The following is a 24075-nucleotide window of genomic DNA, read 5'->3' as shown; positions in this document are numbered from 1 at the left end:
CGTGACCAGGCACTGAACTGAGTCAGCAGGGAAAAGCAGCAGCCAAGAGCTGAGGAACTGCCTGGCAGACAGCACAGGTGCACCCCAGAAAGGATCCCAAATGATTCCACCAAAATGCAAATGGTGGCATCAATTATTGCCTGGTATGATTACAGAATAGTTCTCAGTATTTTTTTTTCTCCAAAGCGCAAGCCCCGCTTTGGTAAGCTTCGAGGACAGTATTAAAAAAGTAGCAGCAACTTTTCTGGGGTAAAAACAGTAAAACCCAGTGACAGCCACTGGCTGCTGAGACTTTGCCTTCAACTTCCAGCCTGGAGGAGGCAGGAGAGAGCAGGCAGGTCCCGCACACACCCACGCCAAGGAACAGGGCAGGCTTTCATTTAATAACGGAAACTTGAAGGTGACCTCGGCCCCCCTCCGTCCGGAACTTACACCCCCCACAGTGCAGACTCTGCCTGGAACCTGCCCTGGTCACTGCTGTGAGTTCTCACTGGCTCCATGCTGCAAGCGCCTCTATTTCCCAGGAGAATCGCAGCTCCCTACATTTCCTACCACACATCATTTTACATTTAAGTTTTTATGGAGAAAAAGATATGCATATGAATGTGGTGTGGGATGTGGCGTACACAACCCTTCCTGCAGTGCCGCCCTGCAGAACCACTGCCTCTTCCATTACTACTTACTGTGTGTGACCCTTAGCTCCCACCCAAACCCCAGGCAACGCCCCAAAGGGGCCGGGCACTCTGCTGCTCCTCTATACCTTCAAGGGCCTGACTTGAGGTGGGCCCAGCAGCAGCCAGACCTTCCACAGTAGGACCAAAGGCTTCCAGACATGTTGACGAAACAAATTTATTTAAAACCTAATTGCAGTGATACTTCTTCATTGCTTTGAAAAAACAAGTGGCAAAATATACAACAAGGGATGCGAGGGGCACGAACCCTAAATGTAGAGGTCAACGATTTTTACAAACGTAGCCACCACCTTAGATCAAGCAGTAAAACTACCCTGCAGGGTCCACTGTCCTAGAAGGTTCTCTCCAGTTCCTTTCCCAGTCAAGACCCACCCCAAAGGAGGCAGCCCTATCCTGACTGCTGTCACCATCGATTCCTTCTGGCCCTAATGAAATCACAAAGCACATCCTCCTTCACACACGTGACTTCTACTGTTCAACACAGTATGTTTAAGGGTCAGCCTTGCTCAGTCCGTCAGCCGGTTCTTTCTCACTGCTGCTTATTAAACCTTCCTGCAATCTGGTGACGGTTTACCTATCCATTCTAATTAAGTGTCTGCATTGTTTCCAGTGTTTGGCTTCTATGGGTGAAGCTATTTGCAGTGTTACCTCCGCCTCAAGTGGGGACACCTTCTCAGACTCAGAAGACGCCCCCAGCCCTGAGTGCACAGCTACTCAAGCAGAACACAGGCAGTACCAGTTCTTCCCCCGGCAGCATCGCTGCAGCAGAGATGCAAGAGCTTGGGTGGGGGAAGGGTAGAGAGAGTGCAGGAGCAGCCCTGGCTTAGAGGACTCTTTGCTCTCCTCTACCAGCTGCTCAGGCAGAACCGGGACACTCACAAGAGCTGCCACCAGAGGGCCCAGAGCAGAGCCTCACCATCAGGGGTTTGCAGTCCACATGGCGCCCATTAACATGGCTGCATCAACTTTCTCTGTGCCCAGAGAAACAGAACAAGGAAATTAACTTGAGTCAAACAAATTCTCTTGCTAGTTCACAAGCTCCCACGAACCCTTCAGTGCTGTCTTCTGTTTGGCCTCATTTTTTGTGGGCACACACCAGGGATGGAATTGCTGGGTCATAGAATAGGCATGTTTAAGCGTTACTAGACTCCGCTGAAGAGTTTACAGGCGGCCATATGTCACACAAATTTATCACTACCTGTGTGTTCCAACTTTTCTATGTCCTCACTAACACTTGGAGTTGCTGGACTTTTCAAAAATTGTATTTTACCCATTATAGTGCAGCTTGAGAATAAAAACCGGAAGTCCCACAAACTCTGGAAAAGAGACTGTTTTACAGCCATGGCTTTGAGCCATCCAAACAAGTGCCAGCCCCTTAGCTCCTAAACGGTGGCTGACAGACACAGAAACTGGGCACCTCAGCCAACACCATGAGGCTCATGGCTCTATGGCAGCATCTGCCACCCAGCATGACACAGCATCTAACGCAACAAAGACCAAGCCTCCGCTCTGCCCTGAGAGCCCAACACTGAGCGGCAGAGCGTGGGGCTTGGTCACCTCACTCTGGAACCAGGTGGTGGCCTCACTGTCTCCAGAAAACCCACATTTCCCTAATGGGCCATTAGACACTTCTTGGCCATTTGGGTATCACCTTTCATGAATAACAGACTTTTTAAGTGAATTCCTAATTTATATGGTTTAATTTTTTAAAGCCCCCTCTTCTGATTGCTGCATTAGCAATGACACGTGCCATTTCACCACCTCCAAGTATAAAATTAAAGGCATTCTTGTTATTCTTTCTTGTGATATCCCTACCATCTGAGTGTACCCCACACACGGGAAAGCACACACGTCCTAAGTGAACCCCCGATGTGCCTCCCATGAAGGCAGCTCCCGCAGGAACCCCCTGCAAGTCACCAGCCCCTCTACAAATCACCTGCCAGTCAGCTCACAGCAGACTGCTGTAGCTTCACAGTGAACTTTAGATACAAGGAATCAAAAAGTATGCCTCTCTTGTGTCCAGCTCCTTTAGCTCAACTTGAGATTGCTAAGAGTCACCCACTACGATCCACTCACGTTCACCACTGTACTGCACCGCACTGCCGGGCCACGGTGGAATGTCGTCATCCCTTGGACAAGATGAACATTTGAGTTCTTCCCCATTTCTGGCTCTGGTAACTCAGTGCCACACGTAGCTCTGTACTTGCCTTTTGATGCATGTGTGTGCACGTGTCTGTATAAACCAGGGTGGATCTGCTGGGTCACGGGGCATGTGTTGCAATGGTAATACCCGTTAGATACCGTAATCAACCTTCCAAAGTGGTCACGGCGATGCACACTATCATGAGCGAGCGCCAGTGTCTCCACCCTCCCGCTAATACCTGAGGAAAGCCTTTCATCCTGGCCATTCTGGTGGGTGTGACAGTACTTCACTAATACTGCTTTCAGTCTGCATCTCGCTATGACTCAGGAGACTCAGCCCATTTTCATATGTGGATCGGCCATTTGGATTTCCTCTCTTGCCTGTCTCTCCATTGGTTTGTCAGTCTTTCTGCACTGATGTGTGTGAGTTCTTCACAACACGCCCTGGATAAGAGCCCTTTCCTGTCTGTACACACTGTTCGTACTCTTCCGCGCTGCGGACGGTCTCTTTACTCCCTTCAGGTACCTTTAGGTGAAGAGAAGCGTTGATGTGTATGTGGTCTCACGTAGGACCCTCTTCCTTCACAGCTGTTGTATAACCATCAAGGTTTCATGTCCTACTGAAGAAATATTTGCCAACCTAAGGTCCCAAAGATATTTTCCCATGTTAGCCTCTAGAGTTTTCTTATTTTATTTTTCATGTTTAGATCAAAACTCCACCTTGAATTTTGTTTATGGGGTGAGATCAAGATTTGTTTTTGCATATGGATATCCAGTGGACCCAGAACCATCAATTCACTAAATAAAATTTTCTTGAACTCATTTATTTAAAATCTATCTGCTAGATGCAATGACTCATTCTGGTAATCCCAGCACTTTGGGCGGCCAAGGAGGGTAGATCACTTGAGCTCAGGAGTTCAAGACCAGCCTGGGCAACACAGTGAAACCCCATCACTACGAAAAAATACAACAATGAGCTGGGCATGGTGGCACATGCCTGTAATCCTGGCTACCCGAGTGGCTGAGGCAGGAGAACTGCTTGAACCTGGGAGGCAGAGGCTCCAGTGAGCCAAGATCATTATGCTGCTGTACTCCAGCCTGGGTGACAGAGTGAGACCCTGTCTCAAAAAACTACTACTACTACTACTAATAACAATAATAATAATAATAATAATAAAATCTACCTCAACGGCCTTCCGGACTCTGCCTTTTCCCTTGGACTATGGCAGAAGCTGCCAAACTCTCCGCCTCTCTCTGCCCTCTCCCTAACCAGGTCCTAACCTTTCATGGCTCCCTACTGGCCACAGAACAAAGGGCAACCTTCAAGGTGACGCACAAAGACCTTTGGAATCTGCCTTCATTGTCGCCAAGCCCTGCCCTGCCCTGCCCGGAAGTTGCAGGAGACCAGGCTCCTTCAGAGCGCCTTCGCTAACGCCACCTTTGCCTGAGACGCGCTCTCCCGCACCGCCATCAGCCACACCTACCTGGTGAATTTTTACTCCTCCTGCTCATTCCTTAGCATGTAGGCTTCGTAAGACCACGGATTCTATTCACGCTCTGCTGAAAATACAGTGACTACCACAATGGTTGGCACAAAACAGATGCTCAGTGAAGACCTGCCGAGCTAATAAATCTTTCTAACGGAGTTCACACAGAGTCTCCCCTAGAAAGCTTTCCTAGCACCTCTCAGGCACCTGCAAATGTCACCAAGCTGACCTGAGGCGCCTGGCAAGGCTGCCTTTCCCTCCCTTACGGTCCCCTACAACACTTCGTCACTACTGGACACTGTGCTGATGATCCGTGGCAGCCTCATGCGGGCAGGTGGGGCCCTTTCCTCTTCATTTATGTGCTGCCCCTACCGGCTTCCCACAGTACCTGGCAGGCACGGACACATTTCTTGAATGATTCCTCTGTGTTCTCTTTCCTTTTGTCCAGGGAGTCATCAGTTCTTCTTCAGCAATACCTGTCACAACCACCCCTCCTCCTCTGGTCCACTCCTGCCACTCCTCCAGCTCAGGCCCTCAGGGCTCAGGGTCACACAAGATCCCCCTCCCCACAAGCAGGCCCACCCAGCAGGGTGTCAGGTACACTGTAAGCCCTTGGTAAACACAAACTACATTCCTCAGGCTACATCTCTGCCAAGCCTGTACCTCAGAATGCCAATCCCAGCCAGCCAGCTTTGACTATAAACCTTCTTCCCCTGGTTAAAGCTGCAGGCGGGCCACACACAGCCTCTGTTCACAAACCTGCAGGCGGGCCACACACAGCCTCTGTTCACAAAGTGGCCACCTAACTCTGACGGCCTCCCATGCATAGTTCCGCCGTGTCCCAGGCTAGGCTGGGTGACTCTCCTGGGATCAGAAGGTGTCCTGACCCTGCTAGGCTCACACCATCTGCTACATAACCAGAACCGAAGCTGAGAAAAGGTAACAGTGCTGAATGAAACACATTCCAAATCCCCCCAGAAAAATCACTTGGGCAATCATTGTAACAAACACATCCCGGCCTTCTAGAAAGTGTCTTCCTCACTCTTCTAATCTGGCAACAGAATATAAACATATGTTTTCTTCTTTCCAAAGGCGCAGGGAGACAGGCGTCACTGGCATGACTGAAAATGGGAAGACCTTTATGCAGGACAAACTGACAATGTACATTAACAGCTTTAAAACCGTACCTATCTTTGACCTTCCAGTTCTACTTGTTTGAATTTACACGCCAAGATGGACGTACAGGGATACAAACTACCGCAACTGCAAAGAATTCTGAGGAGTGCAAATGTCCCAACGGGAACGAAGAGATAATTCAGTTCGTCTACACATAAGGCGGCCACAGACAAAAAGGGGAACGTCTTCCTGTGAGCAAAAGCAACATTTCTTCTGTATATTTGTCTGCATTCTCCAAATTTTCATAAAGAAAACACCCAACTTTTGTAAATGGAGGGAAAATAAGAAACTGCTACAGAAAAAGAGGAGGAAACACTCTGTGAAGGAGGGTCCTGAACTCACGCAGAACTGGCCTCACTTCAGGGGTGCTACCCCAGAGCTGGGGTGCAGGGAAGGCACAATTTCCATTCCTACACGCTTCCCATCAAGGGAGTGGGTCCAAGGCTAGTAGGTGGCACCCACAGGGTAGAGGCCTCTATCAGGCCATCTTGCTCCCCACCTCAGCCCTCGCTGCCCCTGGAGTGTGGACCAACCCCTACAGCAGAGGCAGGGCTCGTTTCCATCACAGCTGGCCACTTCGTTGCCTCCCATTCTCTTGAAATAAATGAGGTACTTTAAATCAACTGGTAAACCAACCAGGATGTTACCAGGACATGGTTTGTAAGCCACCCCCTGGAAAGTGGCGCACCTAACCCCAGCCTCTGCTCAACTCTAGCCCTCAACAACCAGATAGGAGTAAAAACTACTGCACAAGAGAGAAGATCACAGCCAGGCATGGCGGCTCAGGCCTAGAATCCCAGCACTTCGGGAGGTGAGCAGGGAGGATCACTTGAGCCCAGGAGTTCAAGACCAGCCTGGGCAACACAGCGAGACACTCGTCGCTACAAAAAAATTTTAAAACTTTTTAAAAGGGAGAGAAAGAGAAACACTTCTGACATGAAGTTACTGGTGAAATCCTCTAAATAAACGGTGTGAACCTCAGTGTCGCTCAAACACAGGAGCAAAGTGTGCCAAGAGGACTGTGTGGGCTTCAACACAAGCGACAAGAGAGGCTGTCCTCTCTGGCCCGGGAAGCCGACGGACAGGCACAGCCGTGCTAAGGAGAGGCGTCCAGCTGCATGCATCAGAAGGAGATGAGGACACAGGAAGTGGGTGCGTAGAAAGACTGTGAGAAAGTCAACAGTGGGTGGCATGTCCTTGCCTCAAATCCAGCGTTCGGCTTTGGCCACCTCCTCACTAGAGACACTCAACGGTGCAAAGAAGCACAATCAACAGCACTAAAGGGAATGGGGCAGCCTCCCCTCAAGGGAAGGTCCAGGCGACAACTTCATTCCGCAAAGACAAGGGCTCCGGAAGCACAGCACGGGTAAGAAGCTCCTCACACAATGCAAAGCCTTGAAAATGCCTCAGTGACTTCCCACAAGTGCGGATGAGGGCCTAGAGAGGCCACAGACCGTGCGGCTCCTGCGAACCCTGGCGCTCCCAGAAGTCCAGAGCCCACACCTTCAACTGCTTACACACGTCTCCTTCCAGGCACTTGGTAGTAACAGACCTACTTCCACCTCCTTCCACAATGGCCTCAGGCATTCCAGAACTCGGGAGAATTGCGAAGAAGTCCCTAAGAGCCTGCTCCACAGAAGGCAGGCCCACAGGAGGAGGTGAGCTTGCAGCTCTGCCAGGAGTGAGTGCAGCACCATTAACAGTGAGTGTTACGCTGCTGCTCCCCAGGCCTCCATGCCACCTGCACATGCCCGCACAAGGGCAGCCACGGTGGGGCAAGCACACTAGTGCCAGCAGAGGAAAAGGACGTCTCTGCTTGGCCTCTCAGATCCACTTTCCACATCTCGGCGCCCTGCTCTCTGCTGGCGGAGCTGTATATAACACATCAGGGGGCTCCCTGACTTCCAGCTTCCAGAGTGCCTGGAGGAGTTCAGAGGGAAGGACGGAGGGGTGGGTGTAGGTGCCCACTTCCCTCCTTGTGGAAATGCCTTGGGCCAGTGGCCCCCTGAGTTGCAGGGCACAGCCCCGGGGTCAGCCCACTGCACTGGCCCTGCCTGGCTATGGGGATTGTTCTCCTCCCGCTGCAGGATGGCAGCCATGCTATTCCCAGACAACCTTCTGAGGCTGGAAAAACAACCTGAGATGTTAAATCCTGGCGTTCATGAATCGGCAGGGCCCAGCAATAAAGAGACTGAGTCTGCACCATCCTCCGAGGCTTCCTAAACCTGCCCCAAACTGGGCAACAGCCCTTTCCAATCAGCCCTCCTGGGGCCACCTCGTTCGCTCAGATGTCATGTCTGAATCATTTGAACTCAAATACCTCCCCCCTATCGACTAGTAGGACAAAAATCTCAAATCAGGTGAAATCCCTGGGCACACACAAACAGACAGCCCAGCTCTAGGAATGAAGGGGTCCCCTCAGAGCCCCATCCCCAACCTGCAGAGTTAGGGCTGAGCAACCCAAAAAGAGTCTCTAAATCCATGTGATTATCGGCAGCCCAGACTGTCACTTCGAGATGGAAAATGTGGCTTTTCCTCATTTTCTTGATTAGGGGAAGAAAAATCATTTGATAAAAATGCTTAAGTTTCTGAGTCTGTGACTTGGGCTAGTACAGAGCTTAGCGTTGAAGAAAGAATTTCTCCTTTTGAAATTAACTAAAATATATTTATCTTCATTTATCTCTTAAAATTATTTCAAACCAAGTACACAAAAATATGTTCCTCTATTATGAAACACCATCCCCACCAACAGCTTCTACTCTTCAGTCCTTCTTTAAAAGGTGCCCCTCCGAACTCAATTGTGCAGGCCAAAAGGACACTCCCCTGGACTGGATTCTAGGACCAGCCAGCTGTACGACTCTGGGTAAGCTGCCTATGACTTCCAGACTCGTTTCCTTCTTTACAAAACAGAATCTGACCACTGACTCAGGAGACCTTAGCCAGGGGATCAGGGGATCGGGGGATCGGGGCAGGGGTGTACACGAATCCTCAAGTCGTGTGTGAACTGTTCTGAGTAAGGACACTGAAGCAAGAGTCACCGGGCTAGATACGGTCTCTACACCCCGTCCTGTGGGCAGTGACTTTAGGCTTAGGTGAACTCTTGCTGCCCAGAGGGAAGGAGTGTAGTAAGTGTAGTAAGATGACATATCTTCCATTAAGCTTTGTGCCACCAATCAATGGGGCATAGCCTGCTGTGTGTCAGTCACATTATACCTGCATGGCCATGTGCGAAACTATTTATCTGAAAAGACAAATAAAACAAATGTCCACATGAAATAAAATAAAACGTCTACATGCGAAACCGAGCTCTGCGTGTCCCTCAGGTGAGCAACTCCTCCCGTGGAGGCTGCTCACGCAGCAGTGCAGGCCGCAGCCAGCCAGGGAGCCTCACTGAGCAGCTCAGCTAAGAGGCTTGCTCTGGACCAGCACAAACTCCCCATGTTGAGAGCAGAGTTCTATTTTTGAGCAATTCATCAATGTAAAGGTAACTGAGCAAATAATCCACTACAGACATTCAGAAAAGGAAACTCTTTCTTAAGTGCAAACAGTTCAATGCTGTGATCTCAAGGTCCAGTTTCCTGCTGGCACAATCAAGCAATGGGTTAATGGGGAAAAGAGCCAACTCACTTCTAAGAGCTTCAGCTCCTGCACACAGTTGTGCAGCAGCTCCAGGGCGCGCTGGGCCACCTCCCACGGCCTCTGTAGGAAGAGCAGCAGGGTGCACTGGCGAGAGAACAGGTAACTGCGCAGATCTAACAGGGTGGCTTCTCGCCTCTGGATCGATTCCCGCTTCTCCATATCTATGGGCTTTCGGAGGATCAATCCGTTCCAGCTCTTCACTGGCTGGCAGAAAAAAGTCAGCCAGTTGGCACCATCTAAACAAACACATCATGAAAGGTGCTGACTGCGGGTACTTCACCTTCCTGAGCTTCCTGCTCAGGCTGAGGATGGTGGGCAAACAGGCAGCTTCATAACCAGTTGTTCTATGACCACTGCCCACCCCACTCTTGGTCTAGGGATAGGGATGCGCACCCATGTGGCTCCCAGCGTTGACACCCGAGCTGAGGGAAATATGACCCAGGCAACAAGGCACGCCACCCTACCATGCCCAGAAAATCACGGGTGGGAGCTGAACAGGTCGGGAAGCCACTCAGAGACCGACAGGCTGCAGGGTTAGGAAAGCTCAGGCCATCTCAGGCTGAGGGAGGGCTCTAGTCCTGGGCTGCAGCGTGGCTGAGCTTCATTATCTTCACCTGTGGGCTGGAGTGCAGCCTGCTCTGACCATCCTGGTGTTCTTGGTCTTCCTTAGACTACATGTGCCTTACTCATTTCCCTAACTCAACCACATCACCTCCCTGAGTCAAGCTCCTAGACGAAGAAACAGGGAGGACTTGGTAGCAGCACACAGAAGGGAAAAAGGATGATTGCTTTTCAAAAATGTCAGCAGGGCTCCCAGAGGTTTCCTTACACCCCTAACACTCAAATATCATCTCAAAATAAGCATAACAGGCCGGGCGCGGTGGCTCACGCCTGTAATCCCAGCACTTTGGGAGGCCGAGGCGGGAGGATCACAAGGTCAGAAGATCGAGACCATCCTGGTCAGCATGGTGAAACCCCGTCTCTACTAAAACTACAAAAAATTAGCTGGGCATGGTGGCGCGTGCCTGTAATCCCAGCTACTCGGGAGGCTGAGGCAGGAGAATTGCCTGAACCCAGGAGGCGGAGGTTGCGGTGAGCCGAGATCGCGCCATTGCACTCCAGCCTGGGCAACAAGAGCGAAACTCCGTCTCAAAAAAAAAAGCATAACAATGTAGAATAACAAGTCCATCAATCATTATTAAAATAACATTTTCATGTATGTTTCTCACTCCAATAGTGAGGTGTCAAAACCAGCTCGTTCCTACATGGCATCCCGACATGGTTAAATACCTGATGTGCCAATGCTGGGTAATGCTCCCCTGACTGACGTGAGCTCCTCCTCAGAGCTGCTGGAGCACACGGCAGTGAGGTGTGGCAGTGCGATGTGGTAGTGTCGTGTGCCCACCGTCCCAGCGCCAGCAGTTCCCTTTGCTAGGCTCCCCTCCCACCAGGATTCTCACGGGGAACTCCTACGTTTCTGTCAGGCCTGTGTGCCAGTGCCGCCCCCCTAGAGAGGCCACCCCAATGCCCTAAGCTCCAACGGAACATACCGTCCCATCCCTCTCCTGAGCCCCTTTCTACAGCTCCAACTTACTACTATGGACGACAAGGGACAGATTTGCTTTTCTGTGCCAGTTTCCCTTCATATAAGTGCCATAAAGAAGGCATTTTGTTTTGTTCCTCCCTGTATTTAGAACAGTGCCTGGCACACAGTGGTCCCTAAGTATCTGTTGAATGAAACAACAAAAATGAACCATCTTACTCAGCGGCAAAACTTGGTCCAGGCTTACTTTTGGATTTTAAATTGCCCCAGATTTGGTAAAAACTGACAGAAAAAAACAAATACATTAGGTGAAATATCGGAAATACGTAAGCTATTTCAGCCTTGAAGGCCCTTTCCCACATGCACTGACATCCACTCGGGTGCCTGGTCCCTGAAGCTCCAAGCACCTACTCTGCTGCCAGGGACCATACGGTCTTTATCTTAGAAATGACACTTAGTACTCTACTCAACGTTGTGTATGTATATGGACCTGTGATTACCAGCCTGCCGAGGCCACCAAATGCCCTCAGTTAGAACGTACAGGTTAAACACAACTTTTGCAAGCTCTTATGATATGGCCTCAAGGTTGTCAACCTGCTCATCTCATGGTATTAGAAACTCTGATTGGCAGTTTTAAATTTCTTGATTAAAAACCTAAATAAACTGATTAAGTTCTAGGAATTCTTTCAAAGGGGTTCTCCATGAAAAAAAAAAAAAAAAAGTAAGATATTTAAAAACTATGTATGTATAGGCTGGGCATGGTGGCTCATACCTTAATCTCAGCACTTCAGGAGGCCGAGGAGGGAGGATCACTTGAAGCCAGGAGTTCAGGACCAGCGTGGCCAACATGGTGAAACCCCATCTCTACTAAAAATATAAAAATTAGCCAGGCATGGTGGTGTGCACCTACAGTTCCAGCTACTCAGGAGGCTGAGGCATGAAAATCACTTGAACCTAGGAAGCAGAGGCTTCACTGGGCCGAGATCGCACCACTGCCCTCTGGCCTGGGGGACAGAGTGAAACACTGTCTCAAAAATAAATAATAAACAAACAGGCCGGGTGTGGTGGCTTACGCCTGTAATCCCAGCACTCTGGGAGGCCGAGATGGGCGGATCATGAGGTCCAGGAGTTTGAGACCAGCCTGACCAACATAGTAAAACCCCGTCTCTAGTAAAAATAAAAATATTATCTGGGTGTGGTGGCACACACCAGTAATCCCAGCTACTGGAGAGGCTGCGGCAGGAGAATCGCTTGAACCCAGGAGGCGGAGGTTGCAGTGAGCCGAGATCACACCACTGCACTCCAGCCTGGGTGACAGAGCAAGACTCAGTCTCTAAACAAATAAATAAATAAATTGGATACATGAAATATAAAGCAATAGAGTTTTATCTCTTCTGTTTTTTTACTTAGTAAACACTGACATTGGTTATACGTCTCTTCTGGCATCTCAGGAGAGTGAGATTTCCAGACCTGAACTTCGTAAGCACTACGAGCCAGTGTCCACCAGCACCGCTGATTATGTCCAGAGTGAGGACAGTGCCCACAGCTAACACTGACCATTCCCATACTTCATCTCCCTCCAGGTCCTCCAGCTGACACTGGGGCTCCTTGAAATTACTCCTTCTTTTACACATGGCGACAAGGGTTCTCCAAAAGGACATTGGCAAAGATGCCCACTACAGCACTGCCTGTGGTAACAAGAAGCAGAAAAGAACCCAGTGTCCAATACCAGGGAACAGAATTGAGCCAGGAATCCCAACTGCAACAGAAACAACTCCAAACCTTCCCTGTTAACCTGGAGAGATGCCCTCGATGGGCGGTGGGTAAGAAGAAGGAGGCAGAGAAACATCTACGCAACATGGCATTGCTTTCATGAAAGAAAGCATCAGCAAAAACACCGAGGACAGTGACCAATGTTTCTCTTGGTGCACGGTTTCACTGTGCCAACTCTTTAATTTTAAAAGAACTTAAAGTATTATTTCAAAGTGTGAAAGAAAGATGAACACCCAAGGGTGTTGTATGAGCTCACAGCAATGAGCACTTGAGCATTCCGAAGACAACCCCTGGACAGAAGGGAAAGGGACGTCTGTCCCCTCTGGTTCTAACAAGGGACAGAACCGGAAGCATCGCCGGCAGGCCACTGAGCTGCAGAAAGGGCATTTCATACCTGGAAAACAGCTTTCTTAATTGCTTTTGTTACTTAAGATTCTTCTAAAACTGAAAACGACTATTCTTAATTCTCACGTCATTTCCTCTGGGAATCATGAGAACATATTAACAACCACAGAAGATGTGCGCTCATCAGGTAGATGAACGGCCGCCTCGAGACCATCTGCAGGCGGAGAAGGGCACGCTAAGAGAAGGATGAGGCACTGAAGCACCGCTACTCACCCCCGGCCCCGAAGTTGACGACGTACTGAGAGAAGAGGGCGTCCAGCTCGTCGTACTGCACCAGGGCATCCTCGAACTGCTGCAGCATCTCGAAAACAAAGGCAAGCTCCTCCTATTCACCCAAGATACATTTTTTAAAAAAGCAAAAACGTAAATCAACTTATGGAAGACACAATAAATAGCCATTAAAGATTACAACAGACAAAGGCATGCAGCACTATGAACGAGTGATGACCATACATGTCAACATTCACGCACCCAGGAGAAGCTGAAAAAGGCCAAGGTAATTTCTGAGCGCCCCTGACCTATCGGCAGCACCGGGCATACTGGTCAACCCCTTGTCCTTGGGATGCTTCCTGCTGTCAGGAGCCGGCCCCCTGCTCCCCTCACCCCTCACCCCGGCTCCCTCTGGTCAGGTGGCTGGTTCCTCTCGTTCCCCAGGGCTCAGCCCTTGGACCTCCCTATCAACACTCACTATTCCCTGTCAGTGACCGAGCCCCCTGAGTGATGTGGAGATGACTGTGTGTGCCATCTACACATCATAACCACTACACGTTTAGGACTACCGCTCAGACCCGGCTCTGGCTCCAGTGGCATGCACAGCACGCTTGTGTGGACCCCTAACAGATAGCTCAGGCTTACACGTGGAAACCCAAACCTTTCCCCAGTCCTCCGCCCACAGTCTTCCCCATTTCAGTCAGCGGCTGCTCATCACATTCAAAAAAGAACGCTAAATCCTTTCCAGGCATCCCCGGGCCCTGCAAAATGTATGTCTCCCACCCCCCTCCCTTCCCAGCAACACCCCTCCAGCCTCACTCAGCTCCACCACCAAGGCCTCCTCACTGCTGCTCACATGCGCTTGGCAGGCAGCTGCCTGGGGCCTGTGCACCACTCCATCCCGGGGCCTGGGACACCTCCTCTTCCTCTAAACATCCACAGGCTTGCTCTCCAGCCTCCTGCAGTTCTGGCTAAGTCCCCGGCCCAGTGAGGCCTCTCCTCCTCCTGCCCTCAGCCCAGCGCCCCACACCATCTCCGCTTGTGGCACTCTTGCCCTAGCATCTGCATCACTTCATTTCCTGTGTCTCCTCCACTGTCACACAAGCTCATAAGAAACGTGCACTGACGGGTCCCGGCATCAAGAGGAGGGCCTGGCACCGTCCATGCACAGCAACCTTTGTAGGATGAGAAAATGAAGAGAGACAGCAACAGGTGATTGCTTTCTGACCTCTGTTACTGAGCATTAAGAAGTAAAGACCAGGAGGGTATGCACACACATAAGCCTCCCCTGACACGGTCAGGTCTTTGGAATCCAGTTCTACCCCATGTACTTGTGGACATTATTCCCAGACCCCTAAGGGCCCGGGTCCCACTCACTAGGTGAGAACTGAGAGCTCTCCTTCCTCTCCTTTGTATCTTGTTTCCCCTGACAACTCAAGTGGGCTGTGTTTTACAAGAGAAACTGCTAAGTTACATTGAACTTCCTTTTCTTTGTGAAGTATTTTCAAGACTGAGTACTCTGATAAACTCATCTTTTTCTTTTAAATTGTGATAAAATGTATGTAACATTAAAACTGACCATCATAACCATTTTTAAGAGTATAGCTCAGGCCGGGCACAGTGGCTCACGCTTGTAATTCCAGCACTTTGGGAGGTCAAGGTGGGCAGATCACTTGAGGCCAGGAGTTTGAGACCAGCCTGGCCATCATGGTGAAATCCTGTCTCTATTGAAATATAAAAATTAGCTGGCTGTGGTGGTGGGCACCTGTAATCCCAGCTACTCAGGAAGCTGAGGCCGGAGAATCGCTTAAACCCAAGAGGTGGACAGGTTGCAGTGAGCCGAGATCGCGCCACTGCACTCCAGCCTCAGTGACAGAGCAAGACTCCAAGAGTAGCATTAAGTGCACTCACACTGTCGCGCAGCCCATATCCAAAACTTTCTCATCTTCCCAACAGAAGCTCTGTCCCATTAAACATTCACTCCCATTCTCCCTCTTGCCAGTCCCTAGGACCCCCGTCTCTGAATCTGAGCACTTGCGGAACCTCATATAAGCAGAATCACAGTATCTGTCCCTACATGCCTGCCGTATTTCACTCAGCATCACGACCTCTAGGTCCATCCACGCCGTAGCATGTGTCAGAATTTCCTTCCTTACTCGTTTTAAATTCTGAACTAATCTCAGACCACAAAAATGTTGCAAAAAAAAACAAGTATCTAGTTTCCACATAGCCCTTACTCAGCTTCCTGAACACTGCCATCTTACAGGACCCTGGTATAACTGTCAAAACCAGAAAATTAACCTAAGTATGATACTATTAACTAAACAGCCCTCACTGGAGTTTCAGTGGTTTTTCCACGGACAGCTGTTTCTGCTCCAAGACCCTACCCTCGACCCCCGCCCAGCCCAGAGTTGCTTCCTTCAGCCCCCTGCAGTCTGTCAGTTTCTCCATCTACTTTTCACCACCGTGGCAGCCTTGGAGAGTGCTAGGTTGTCTAATCTCCCTCCACTTGGGTTCATTCAACGTGTTCCATGACTGTCGTGAGATTAGCATTTTTCACAGACAAAAGATGCTAAGTCTTTCTCAGCACATCTTACCAGGGATTTTGTGAGGTGGACACAAGTCCTCACAGGTGGGACTGGCCTTATCGTTTCATTCAGGTGGTATGTACCTGGTTTTCCCACTGCGGAGTGGCTACTGCTCCCTCAAGCTGACAGACATCTCAGGGCCACTGTGAGACTGTGCAAGTCCACCTCTTCTCAGGCCTTTGCCCACCACTCTGGGCATCCATCAGTAATCCTGCCTCCAACAGTTCTTGCTGGGGTGCTGGGCTAAAAGTGATTTTTTGTTTTTCTTTCCTTCTATGTTTAAGTGGAATTCTTCTGTAGGGAAGAGCTGACCCTTCTCCATTTCTTTATGTAACCGATGTTTATCAGTACAGATTCATGGATATTAGCAACTCGACCCTTATTTACTCTTCGCTCACACTGCTCCAGCTTTGGCCACCAGAGGCTCCTTGGGCAGAGCCTGTGACCTTTTGATGCCCCATCTGCTTCCACACACTTCCTGACTTTCTGGTTCCAAAGATATTCCAGGTTTTTTGTTTTTAAAAACTGTGCCAATGAGATTACCACAAAGAGTGCCTCATTTATAAAGAGAGGAGAAGGGAGGGAGGGAGGGAGGGAGAGAAAGGAACTGCCTAGTTCTTTAATTAGTCAAGTACCTGAACCATGAAATATTCACAAAAGCTCCAGCCTGGCTCAGTCCTCTTCTCCCTCAAGGTTCTCATGTCATCCTCAAACTTGCCTAGGTTTTTGGTAAAAGACATAAGAAGCAGTGTCCTGAGTTTGGTCAGGAAGGCATTCCAGGATTCCTGAGTTCGAGAAGAGTCCTTCAAGGGGTCGGAGAGCACGACACACCTGCAAAGACATGAACAGACTATCTGGGAAAGACTCCATGCACTGGGCCACTGCTCAGCAGCTGCTACTGTCCTGAACGTCCATTTCCTTCCTTCCTCTTCCCTCCTTTTTTTTGAGACAGAGTTTGTCTGTGGCCCAAGCTGGAGTGCAGTGGCACAATCTTAGCTCACTGCAACATCCACCTCCCAGACTCAAGTGATCCTCCCGAGTAGCTGGGACCACAGGCATGCACCACCATGCCCGGTTAATTTTTCTATTTTTTTTTTTTTTTTTTTTTTTTTTTTGTAAAGATGAGGTCTTGCTATGTCGCCCAGGCATGCACCACCATGCCCGGTTAATTTTTCTATTTTTTTTTTTTTTTTTTTTGTAAAGATGAGGTCTTGCTATGTCGCCCAGGCTGGTCTCGAACTCCTGGGCTCAAACAATCTTCCTGCCTTGGCCTCCCAAAGTGCTGGGATTACAGGCGTGAGCCATCACATCTGGCTTCTCTCTTCTTTAAACAGTGAAAATCAGGCAGGTGGTAAGAAACCAGGTTAGGAAAAGGCTTCATCATGAACTGATCATGAACATGAGCAGTAAGTTCTACAGACATTCAAAGGAGAGTCTGCTATAGAATCAACTGGAAAGGCGGAAAGGGATTTACATGAGCCCGATCTGTAAAATAACAGGAGCACACCTCACTCAGTTTCCCGCCTCCTTGAAAATCCATTCTGGTTCCTTGGAGTCGACAGGATCAGTGCAGCTTTCTCAGCACAGCACACGAGGACCCTGATGTCTCACTTTACTTCCTCTCCCACCCAGCTCAAGCCTGCTGACCTCCTGCTCTCCTCTCTTCATGAGCACATTCCTGCCACCTAGGCAGGGCGTCCTAATGAACGCACCTCTCCCCACCACTGCCCACACTGCTGCTAGGCTGCAGGCCTCACAGGAAAATGCTCTCCTTCTCTGTGCCTCTATCCCTCCCACTAGCCTGTGAGCTCTTCAAGGAGACGCTTAATAAACAAGTAACAGATCAAGGCTTAGAACACGGCTTAACATACAGGGCCGAACAGTTCAATTACGAAGGGGCTGCACCCATGATGTAAAAAGGTCAAACACACAAAATTACACCAAGTTCCCAAGGGATTCGGACAGGGTAATGTCTTTATCCGACAGGCTGGAAATGGTAAATTTCTTTAGCCTTGGTAACGGTAATTAATTTGGAAAGATGAATAAATCTGAACTCAGAAATAATTTTAAAACATTGATTCTATGAGCTTACCAGTTCTCCTTAGTAAATACTTTATTTGAATTACCAAAAAGTAGCAAAACGAACTGACTCTAAGTTCCTTTTCTCCATGCCCAGCATATCCTTTGGAGGGATGGCTAAATTCATGGAATATAACCCAGTGGACAAAACACTGAAGCAGTATCCACTCTACATGTTCCACCACGTGAACAACCAGAACCAAGAAGAAAACTTACAACTTGGTGGCTGGCTTTCATTCTGTTCAATCCACCCACTGCACTTTCTTCCCTGAAAGAGAAAGGGACCAGGGCCACTCACTCCAAAGGTCCCCAGAAGACTAACTTGTACTTACCCACCATAGAAGCTTCCTGGGACCTGTGAGCTTGTTAGTTTACCCTTAAGGCACTCCCCGTGTTGGTATAATTATCAACATTTGTTCCCGAGCAGACACACCTTCTCCTGTACACCCACAAGGGTGAAAATGCTAACCACTGAAACGGTAACTGTTTCCAGAAATCAATCAGACACACAGAGTCACGGTATGGCCTCTCCCTTATTAGACCCTGCAACTTGGACTGTTTCTAGATCACCATCAATTTTAAGTAAAAAAGAACCTTCAGAAGGTCACATCAAGCCTAAATCGTTAACGCAGAAAAGGAGAGCCCAAAACAATGAATTTAGTCAGGGGTGGTGGGGTCCATCTGGAGGGCAGTACAATCCCCCAGGTGAGCAGACTGCAGGGGCTGCAGGCAACTCAGAAAAGGAGAGCCCAAAACAATGAATTTAGTCAGGGGTGGTGGGGCCCATCTGGAGGGCAGTACTATCCCCCAGGTGAGCAGACTGCAGGGGCTGCAGGCACACGTGGAACAAGGGGCTCCAGGCTGCAGCTTCAGTGAGCCACCGCGACGGCCACGGGCCCAAACAGATCACAAGTCAACCCTTGCCTCTACCAGCCTCTCACTTTGCAAAAACTCGAAAAATGCACAAAACCTGCTACCAAGCAATTTTCCTTTAGGGAAGGTATGTTGAAATAATTAAGGACATTCACAACATCTGAGCTAGAAAAATGTTCATAACATTGCTGTTTATAACAATAAATAAGCAATAACCTAAGCCCAGCAGCAGGACGTATAAATAACTTATGGCACATTAATACTATGGAATCTTATCCACTCACTAACACGGAGGGTCTAGAAATACATTTACAGTTCACGGAAAATTTTTACAATATATTGAGTGAAAAAAGCAAGTACAAAAAACATACAACAGTATGATATTAATTTAAAATACACACGTATTATGTATGCATAAAGAAAAAAGTCTGAAAAGATACATAGCAAAACACTAAGAGTTAATATCCATTTTCTGTTTGCTCATTATCTTTTTCTAATAATTCTACAATGAACATGTAGTGTGCATAATCAAAATTAAACACAAGACTAATGTTAAAAACAGTAAGCCACTTCAGGACCAAGCGTTACAATATGTTCAAAGGCCAGCAATTATAATGTGTGATGAAACAATTGTCAAAAAAAACAATTGCCAATACAGACTCTATTAAATTCAAATTTATGAAAATCTCACCAAACTCTTTACATTTAAAAAAAAAAAAAAAGATTTGTTGAGTGAAGGCCACGGGATTTGAGCGGCTCCTGCCAGCATGGCAACAGTAGTTCTAGGGGGAGACAGCAGGGGCCCTGAGGGTACCTTCCCCAATCAGACTGAGGAACGGGGGCCACATCAGGGTCCTTCAGAAGGCACTGTGGATTGGAGCCGTGAGGAGCCTGAGGAAGAACAGGAGGAAACGGGGTCGGGCCCAGCTAGCTACTCCTACCAGCCCCTGAACCAGGATCCTGAACAAGAGGAGGTGGAGCTGGCACTAGTCGGGGATGGAGATGTAGCTGCTGACATCCAGGATCGAATCCAGGCCCTGGGCCTTCATTTGCCAGACCCACCATTAGACAGTGAAGATGAAGATGAGGAAGGACCTACAGCTTGAACAACCACAGCTCTCTTCTCATGGACCCAGAACAGGTAGAGCTGGTGAAAAGGACCATGGCTGGAGTTAGCCTGCCTGTGCCAGGGGTTCCTGCCTGGGCTCGGGAGATACCAGATGCCCAGTGGGAAGACGCGGCACAGAAAGCCCTCCAAGCCCGGCAGGCATCCCCTGCCTGGAAGTGACCACGGAGAGCCGCCTTATCTTCCTACATTCCAGGCCGGAACCAGCACAGGACTGAACACATCCCTGCTTGTAATGTCCGTTTCCATCTTCTCCATCTCCCTTTCCACATCAAGGCACATGAGGCTTCCCAGAGACCCACTTTATTCAGTTCTGTACATACGGGACATCAGCCCAACCCCAACCTACGTTAACACGTATCACTCTGTGGAGAATGAAGCACCCTATGTACATGGCCAAAAAAAAAAAAAAAAAAGATTTGTTAAGAGGTAGCTTTACAAATTAATAAAAATCAAATGGTAGAAGGTATATTTAAACCTATCAAAGATGAAATGTTGAAAATTTTAGCAAATTACATTTAATGTATAAAGGATAGACATTAAAAAGCAAGTTAATTTTAAATGGGCTCAGCAGAAACATATTATTGGAAATTAGATAAAGATTATAAACACAGACTTGAAAGTAATCAGTAAGTACTTTGCAAAAATTATACAATTTGAACATTTCACAAGTTGAGACTAATAGACCTCATTAGCACCAATTTGTTTACTTAATATAATCCCAAATAAATATGATTTCTTTTGTGACATGAATAAAAACCTCCCAGGCCCCTTGGTTTGGACGGCGAGCCCTGCCTCCATGGTTTCCGTCAGCGCTGGCCTGCGCTCCTGGTTGGCTACGGAACAGAGTGCTTGCTCTTCCTGCCAGGTTTCATGGCAGTCCACTCTTATCAGAACAAAAAATGTTAGTATTTGAACCACAGAGAGGGGAAGGACACTCAATCATGTAGCATCTTGTTAAATGCTAAGCTGATTCCTTTTGGTTAACGAATTTATGAGTAACACACCTTATAAAGAAGTTTCCAGAAGTTCAAATTGAATGAAACTTCTCTAAGATGAGCCGTAAGCTCAACTACCTAATTATTTAATTCAAACCAATTAAAAAAAAGCAAGTCTGAACACTATTATGTAACCAGTATTGTATGCAGCATGGAAAAGGCACCCACCCACAGCTCCTCCCACTGAAAAGCTACCACTGAGGCCTGGAGAGCCACATGACAGAACAGCGGGGCTCAGTCTGTCTGGGGCTGCAGGCTGCACCCAGCACTGCCTGCCGTGCTTCTCCCTTACCTCCCACGCACCCTTCATTTCTTAGCCCATCTCTGCTTTCTCAGTGTGGGCCTCCCTTGGCTGCAGAGTAGGCCAGCTGCCCGGCTGCAGGCTGCTGTAGTACCCTGGAGCCCCCCATCTGAACCCTCACCACCATAAGCAAGGTGACCGGGGGCCCTAACGACCTGCTGGACCAGGGCAGGGTACAGGTTTGCTGCTGAATCCCCAGGCCCTGCGTAAGTGCCGGCGCTACACTATGAGATGCAGGCCATCAGTGACAGAGAAGTTAACCTGCTGGCTGGCTCTGGCAACGGCACCACTGGGGAGAAAGCGGGTGAGCTACCCCAGGACGCAGAGCAGGGCTCAGGCAGAGAAAGCCCACGCACTCTATTAGCTGCCAAGTTTCAGGGTTCCCTCTCACAGTTTCTGAAGGGGTCAGGTCAGCATTTCATAACCTGTGTTCTCAGGAACTCTCAGTGAGTGTTAAGGTAGAGAGAACGTTTAAGGTCCCCTGTTGTACACAGAACTGCAAGACTTGCCGCTGTCAGTCTTCAGAAAGGACCCACCAAGAGCCCCCGCCAGCATCACGGGCCAGGACCCGCTCCCCCCAGGCAGCACACTGGGAGATGACTGCTTCGAGTCCCCGCCTGCCTGAACAGGAACTCCACAAGGACAGGCTCCAGGTCTCCCTGACGGCACCCACGGACGCTCGCTGGAGATCAGGGGGTCAGCATTCATTCTGCGCGGGAGGCCGGCAATCCATCCCACGCCGGGTGTTAACCAAGTGAGGACCAAGTGAACACACTTACCTGTCGCTCTGTTTATTACAAAAGTCGTTTCTTATTTTGTCCACGATGGAGGTTCGGGGCAGGATGTTGGTTTTGTTTTTCTTCTTGGCATCATTTTCGACGATCACTATTAACCAGTCCACAGAGCTGTGAGCCTTCAGAACATTCTGCCACTTGGTGAGGTCGTCCTTTACTGTTGCTTTATACACTTCGGTATCCTGAAAACAGACAGGCCACTGTGCAAGTAAGTTCAGCAATTCCCTCCGGTTCACACAGAGCACGTGCCTACTAAGAGCCTGCAGTGGCCGCAGGGTTTGAAGGCGCCCGGACGGCCTCGGGTTTTAAGCTGAACACAAAGCCCATTGCCTCGCAAGCCCGTGGACGGGCTCTGTCAGGCTCAGCGCGGCACATGGGCATGCACGGCCCCAATTCTCACAACCCCAAGGGACGTGAGTGTCCCAGTGATCCAGAGAAGAGACTGAGAGTCAGAGGCTGAGTGAGATGCCCAGAGCAATGCCATCTGTTAGGCAAGTTAGGGCTTTAAAGCCCAGGTCCACTATGGTCAACAGCTCTGGGCCCAAGCACCACATGACCGCATTCCTGCTGCGGCGTACCCTGGTCTCAGGAGGCAAGCTGGCGGTCATGGCACAGCCCGGACTGCCCACAGGAACCCCAGGCCCGTCTCCTGGCAGCTTCCACCACAGCCTGAGCTCTGTGCCCCTGGGAGCCACCCCAACCTCAAGTCTGCGAAGGCCATGTCAGAGGCAAGCAGCCACAGCTGTGAAGCCCCAGAAAGAAGGCGACATGCAGCTTCCGCAACGCTGCTCTACTTCCTGACAGGCAGCAGGGAGCCGCGTCGCCCCAGAAATCAATCCCACTTCTCACTGTGGCCCAAGCGCGTGCCTGCCAGAGAAAGGGTCCTTCCCACAGAAATGCAAAGGCATTCAGCTTGGTTCTCTTCCAGAAGGAACCAGGAAAACAGGCACTTTCCCTGTTATCACTTATCATCGCCCTTCTATTCCAAAATCCACTCAGTAGAGTCCAGTTCCAGTTAGATGTAGACAATCTCAACCCAAGATGCTCCCCTGATGCCCGGGTTAGCACTGAAAAGCTGAGGAAGCAGTGACTCACGGCTACCGTCAGACCGGCACCTTCTCCTCTTCTGCCAGGTCCTCACGGTCCTGCCCTCACTTCTCTGAACTCTGAAGTCACTCTTGAATAACACTCACACAGACAGGAGCAAATCGGGTTTCCACAAGTGAGTTAAATCTTAAAACCTGGCCGGGTGTGGTGCCTTACACCTATAATCCTAGCGCTTTGGGAGGCCACAGGGGGCAGACTGCCTATCTCAGGAGTTCAAGGCCAGCCTGGTCAACTGAGTGAAACCCTATCTCTACTAAAAATGGAAAAATTAGCCAAGCATGCTGGTGTGCATCTATATTCCCAGCTACTCGGGGAGGCTGAGGCAGGAGAATCGCTTGAACCGGGAGGCGGAAATTGTAGTGAGCCAAGATCGTGCCACTGCACTCTGGCCTGGGCAACAAAGACTCCATCTGTCTAAAAACAATCTTACATCCTAAATTCTGTATCCAGCTTCTTTTTTGGTTTAATTAACTAAACGGAAAGTTCCAAAAGGCAGTACTTCTCATTTGTATCCTGATTTTAAAAACTGCTACGTCCTGATTTAAATTTCAAACAAATATACAATCTGGAAAGATCTTTTACTTTAAAACCTAAGATTAAAACCATCCAGAAAACTCAATTTTCTGCAAATAAATATCCAACAGTAACTTAATGCTCGAGTGCACATTTTCCATAGAGCGGCAGTTCCTGGGACTCAAAGCATAGATTTTACAGCACTGGTGAACCGCTCTGTGCCGGAGGCCCCAATGTGCCATGCCTGGAAGCAAAATCAAAAGGCCGGCAGGGCCCGGAGCCTGCTACTCCCAAGAGGAGACGCACAGCGCCCGACTGCTCCCATCCACACGTCACAGGTGAGCCATCAAGGAGCTGCTAGAAGCCTCTCTTCCCCTTACAGGGCCACCAAGAGTCCTTCACCTGGACGCCTGTCCACCCCCACCCCAGAAGGAGTCCTGGCTCTAGGCTGTCCAGGACCAGGCAGGAGCTGCCACATCCCTTGAGGGGACACTAGAGCAGATCTGCTTAGTCGATTTGCAGGAAGTGTCCAGAAGAGACCTCACAGACCGTAAGGCAGGACAGAGGGAGCACGAAGAAGTTCCACATAATTCTGGGAAAAATGGGTTGGCAAGATAGTCTGTCACTCA

At 49.4% G+C, this 24075-nt stretch overlaps 1 protein-coding gene, 1 long non-coding RNA gene and 1 pseudogene across 9 annotated transcripts in view; 2 read left to right on the top strand and 1 right to left on the bottom strand.

The window, feature by feature from the left end:
• LOC144580679 (uncharacterized) overlaps window positions 1-24075 on the top strand; it is a 218943-nt gene that overhangs the window by 132173 nt on the left and 62695 nt on the right. The window lies entirely within an intron of this gene.
• TRAPPC10 (trafficking protein particle complex subunit 10) overlaps window positions 1-24075 on the bottom strand; it is a 94843-nt gene that overhangs the window by 36761 nt on the left and 34007 nt on the right. For 7 of the 8 annotated variants that reach the window (XM_078358709.1, XM_078358710.1, XM_078358707.1 and 4 more), the window contains 4 exons: window positions 21812-22008; window positions 16291-16486; window positions 13071-13182; window positions 9125-9372 (listed from right to left, as the gene is read on the bottom strand). In XM_078358709.1, the coding sequence (XP_078214835.1) occupies window positions 9125-9372; window positions 13071-13182; window positions 16291-16395 (465 nt within the window). In that variant the 5' untranslated portion in view covers window positions 16396-16486; window positions 21812-22008. The remainder of the gene's footprint in view (window positions 1-9124; window positions 9373-13070; window positions 13183-16290; window positions 16487-21811; window positions 22009-24075) is intronic. The other variant, XM_078358711.1, reaches the window with a different exon arrangement.
• LOC118149950 (male-enhanced antigen 1 pseudogene) lies at window positions 19239-19965 on the top strand (annotated as a pseudogene).

This window comes from Callithrix jacchus, chromosome 21 (assembly GCF_049354715.1).
Source record: "Callithrix jacchus isolate 240 chromosome 21, calJac240_pri, whole genome shotgun sequence".
Taxonomy (NCBI): Eukaryota; Metazoa; Chordata; class Mammalia; order Primates; family Cebidae; genus Callithrix; species Callithrix jacchus.
This window is presented reverse-complemented; position numbering and strand designations above follow the sequence as displayed.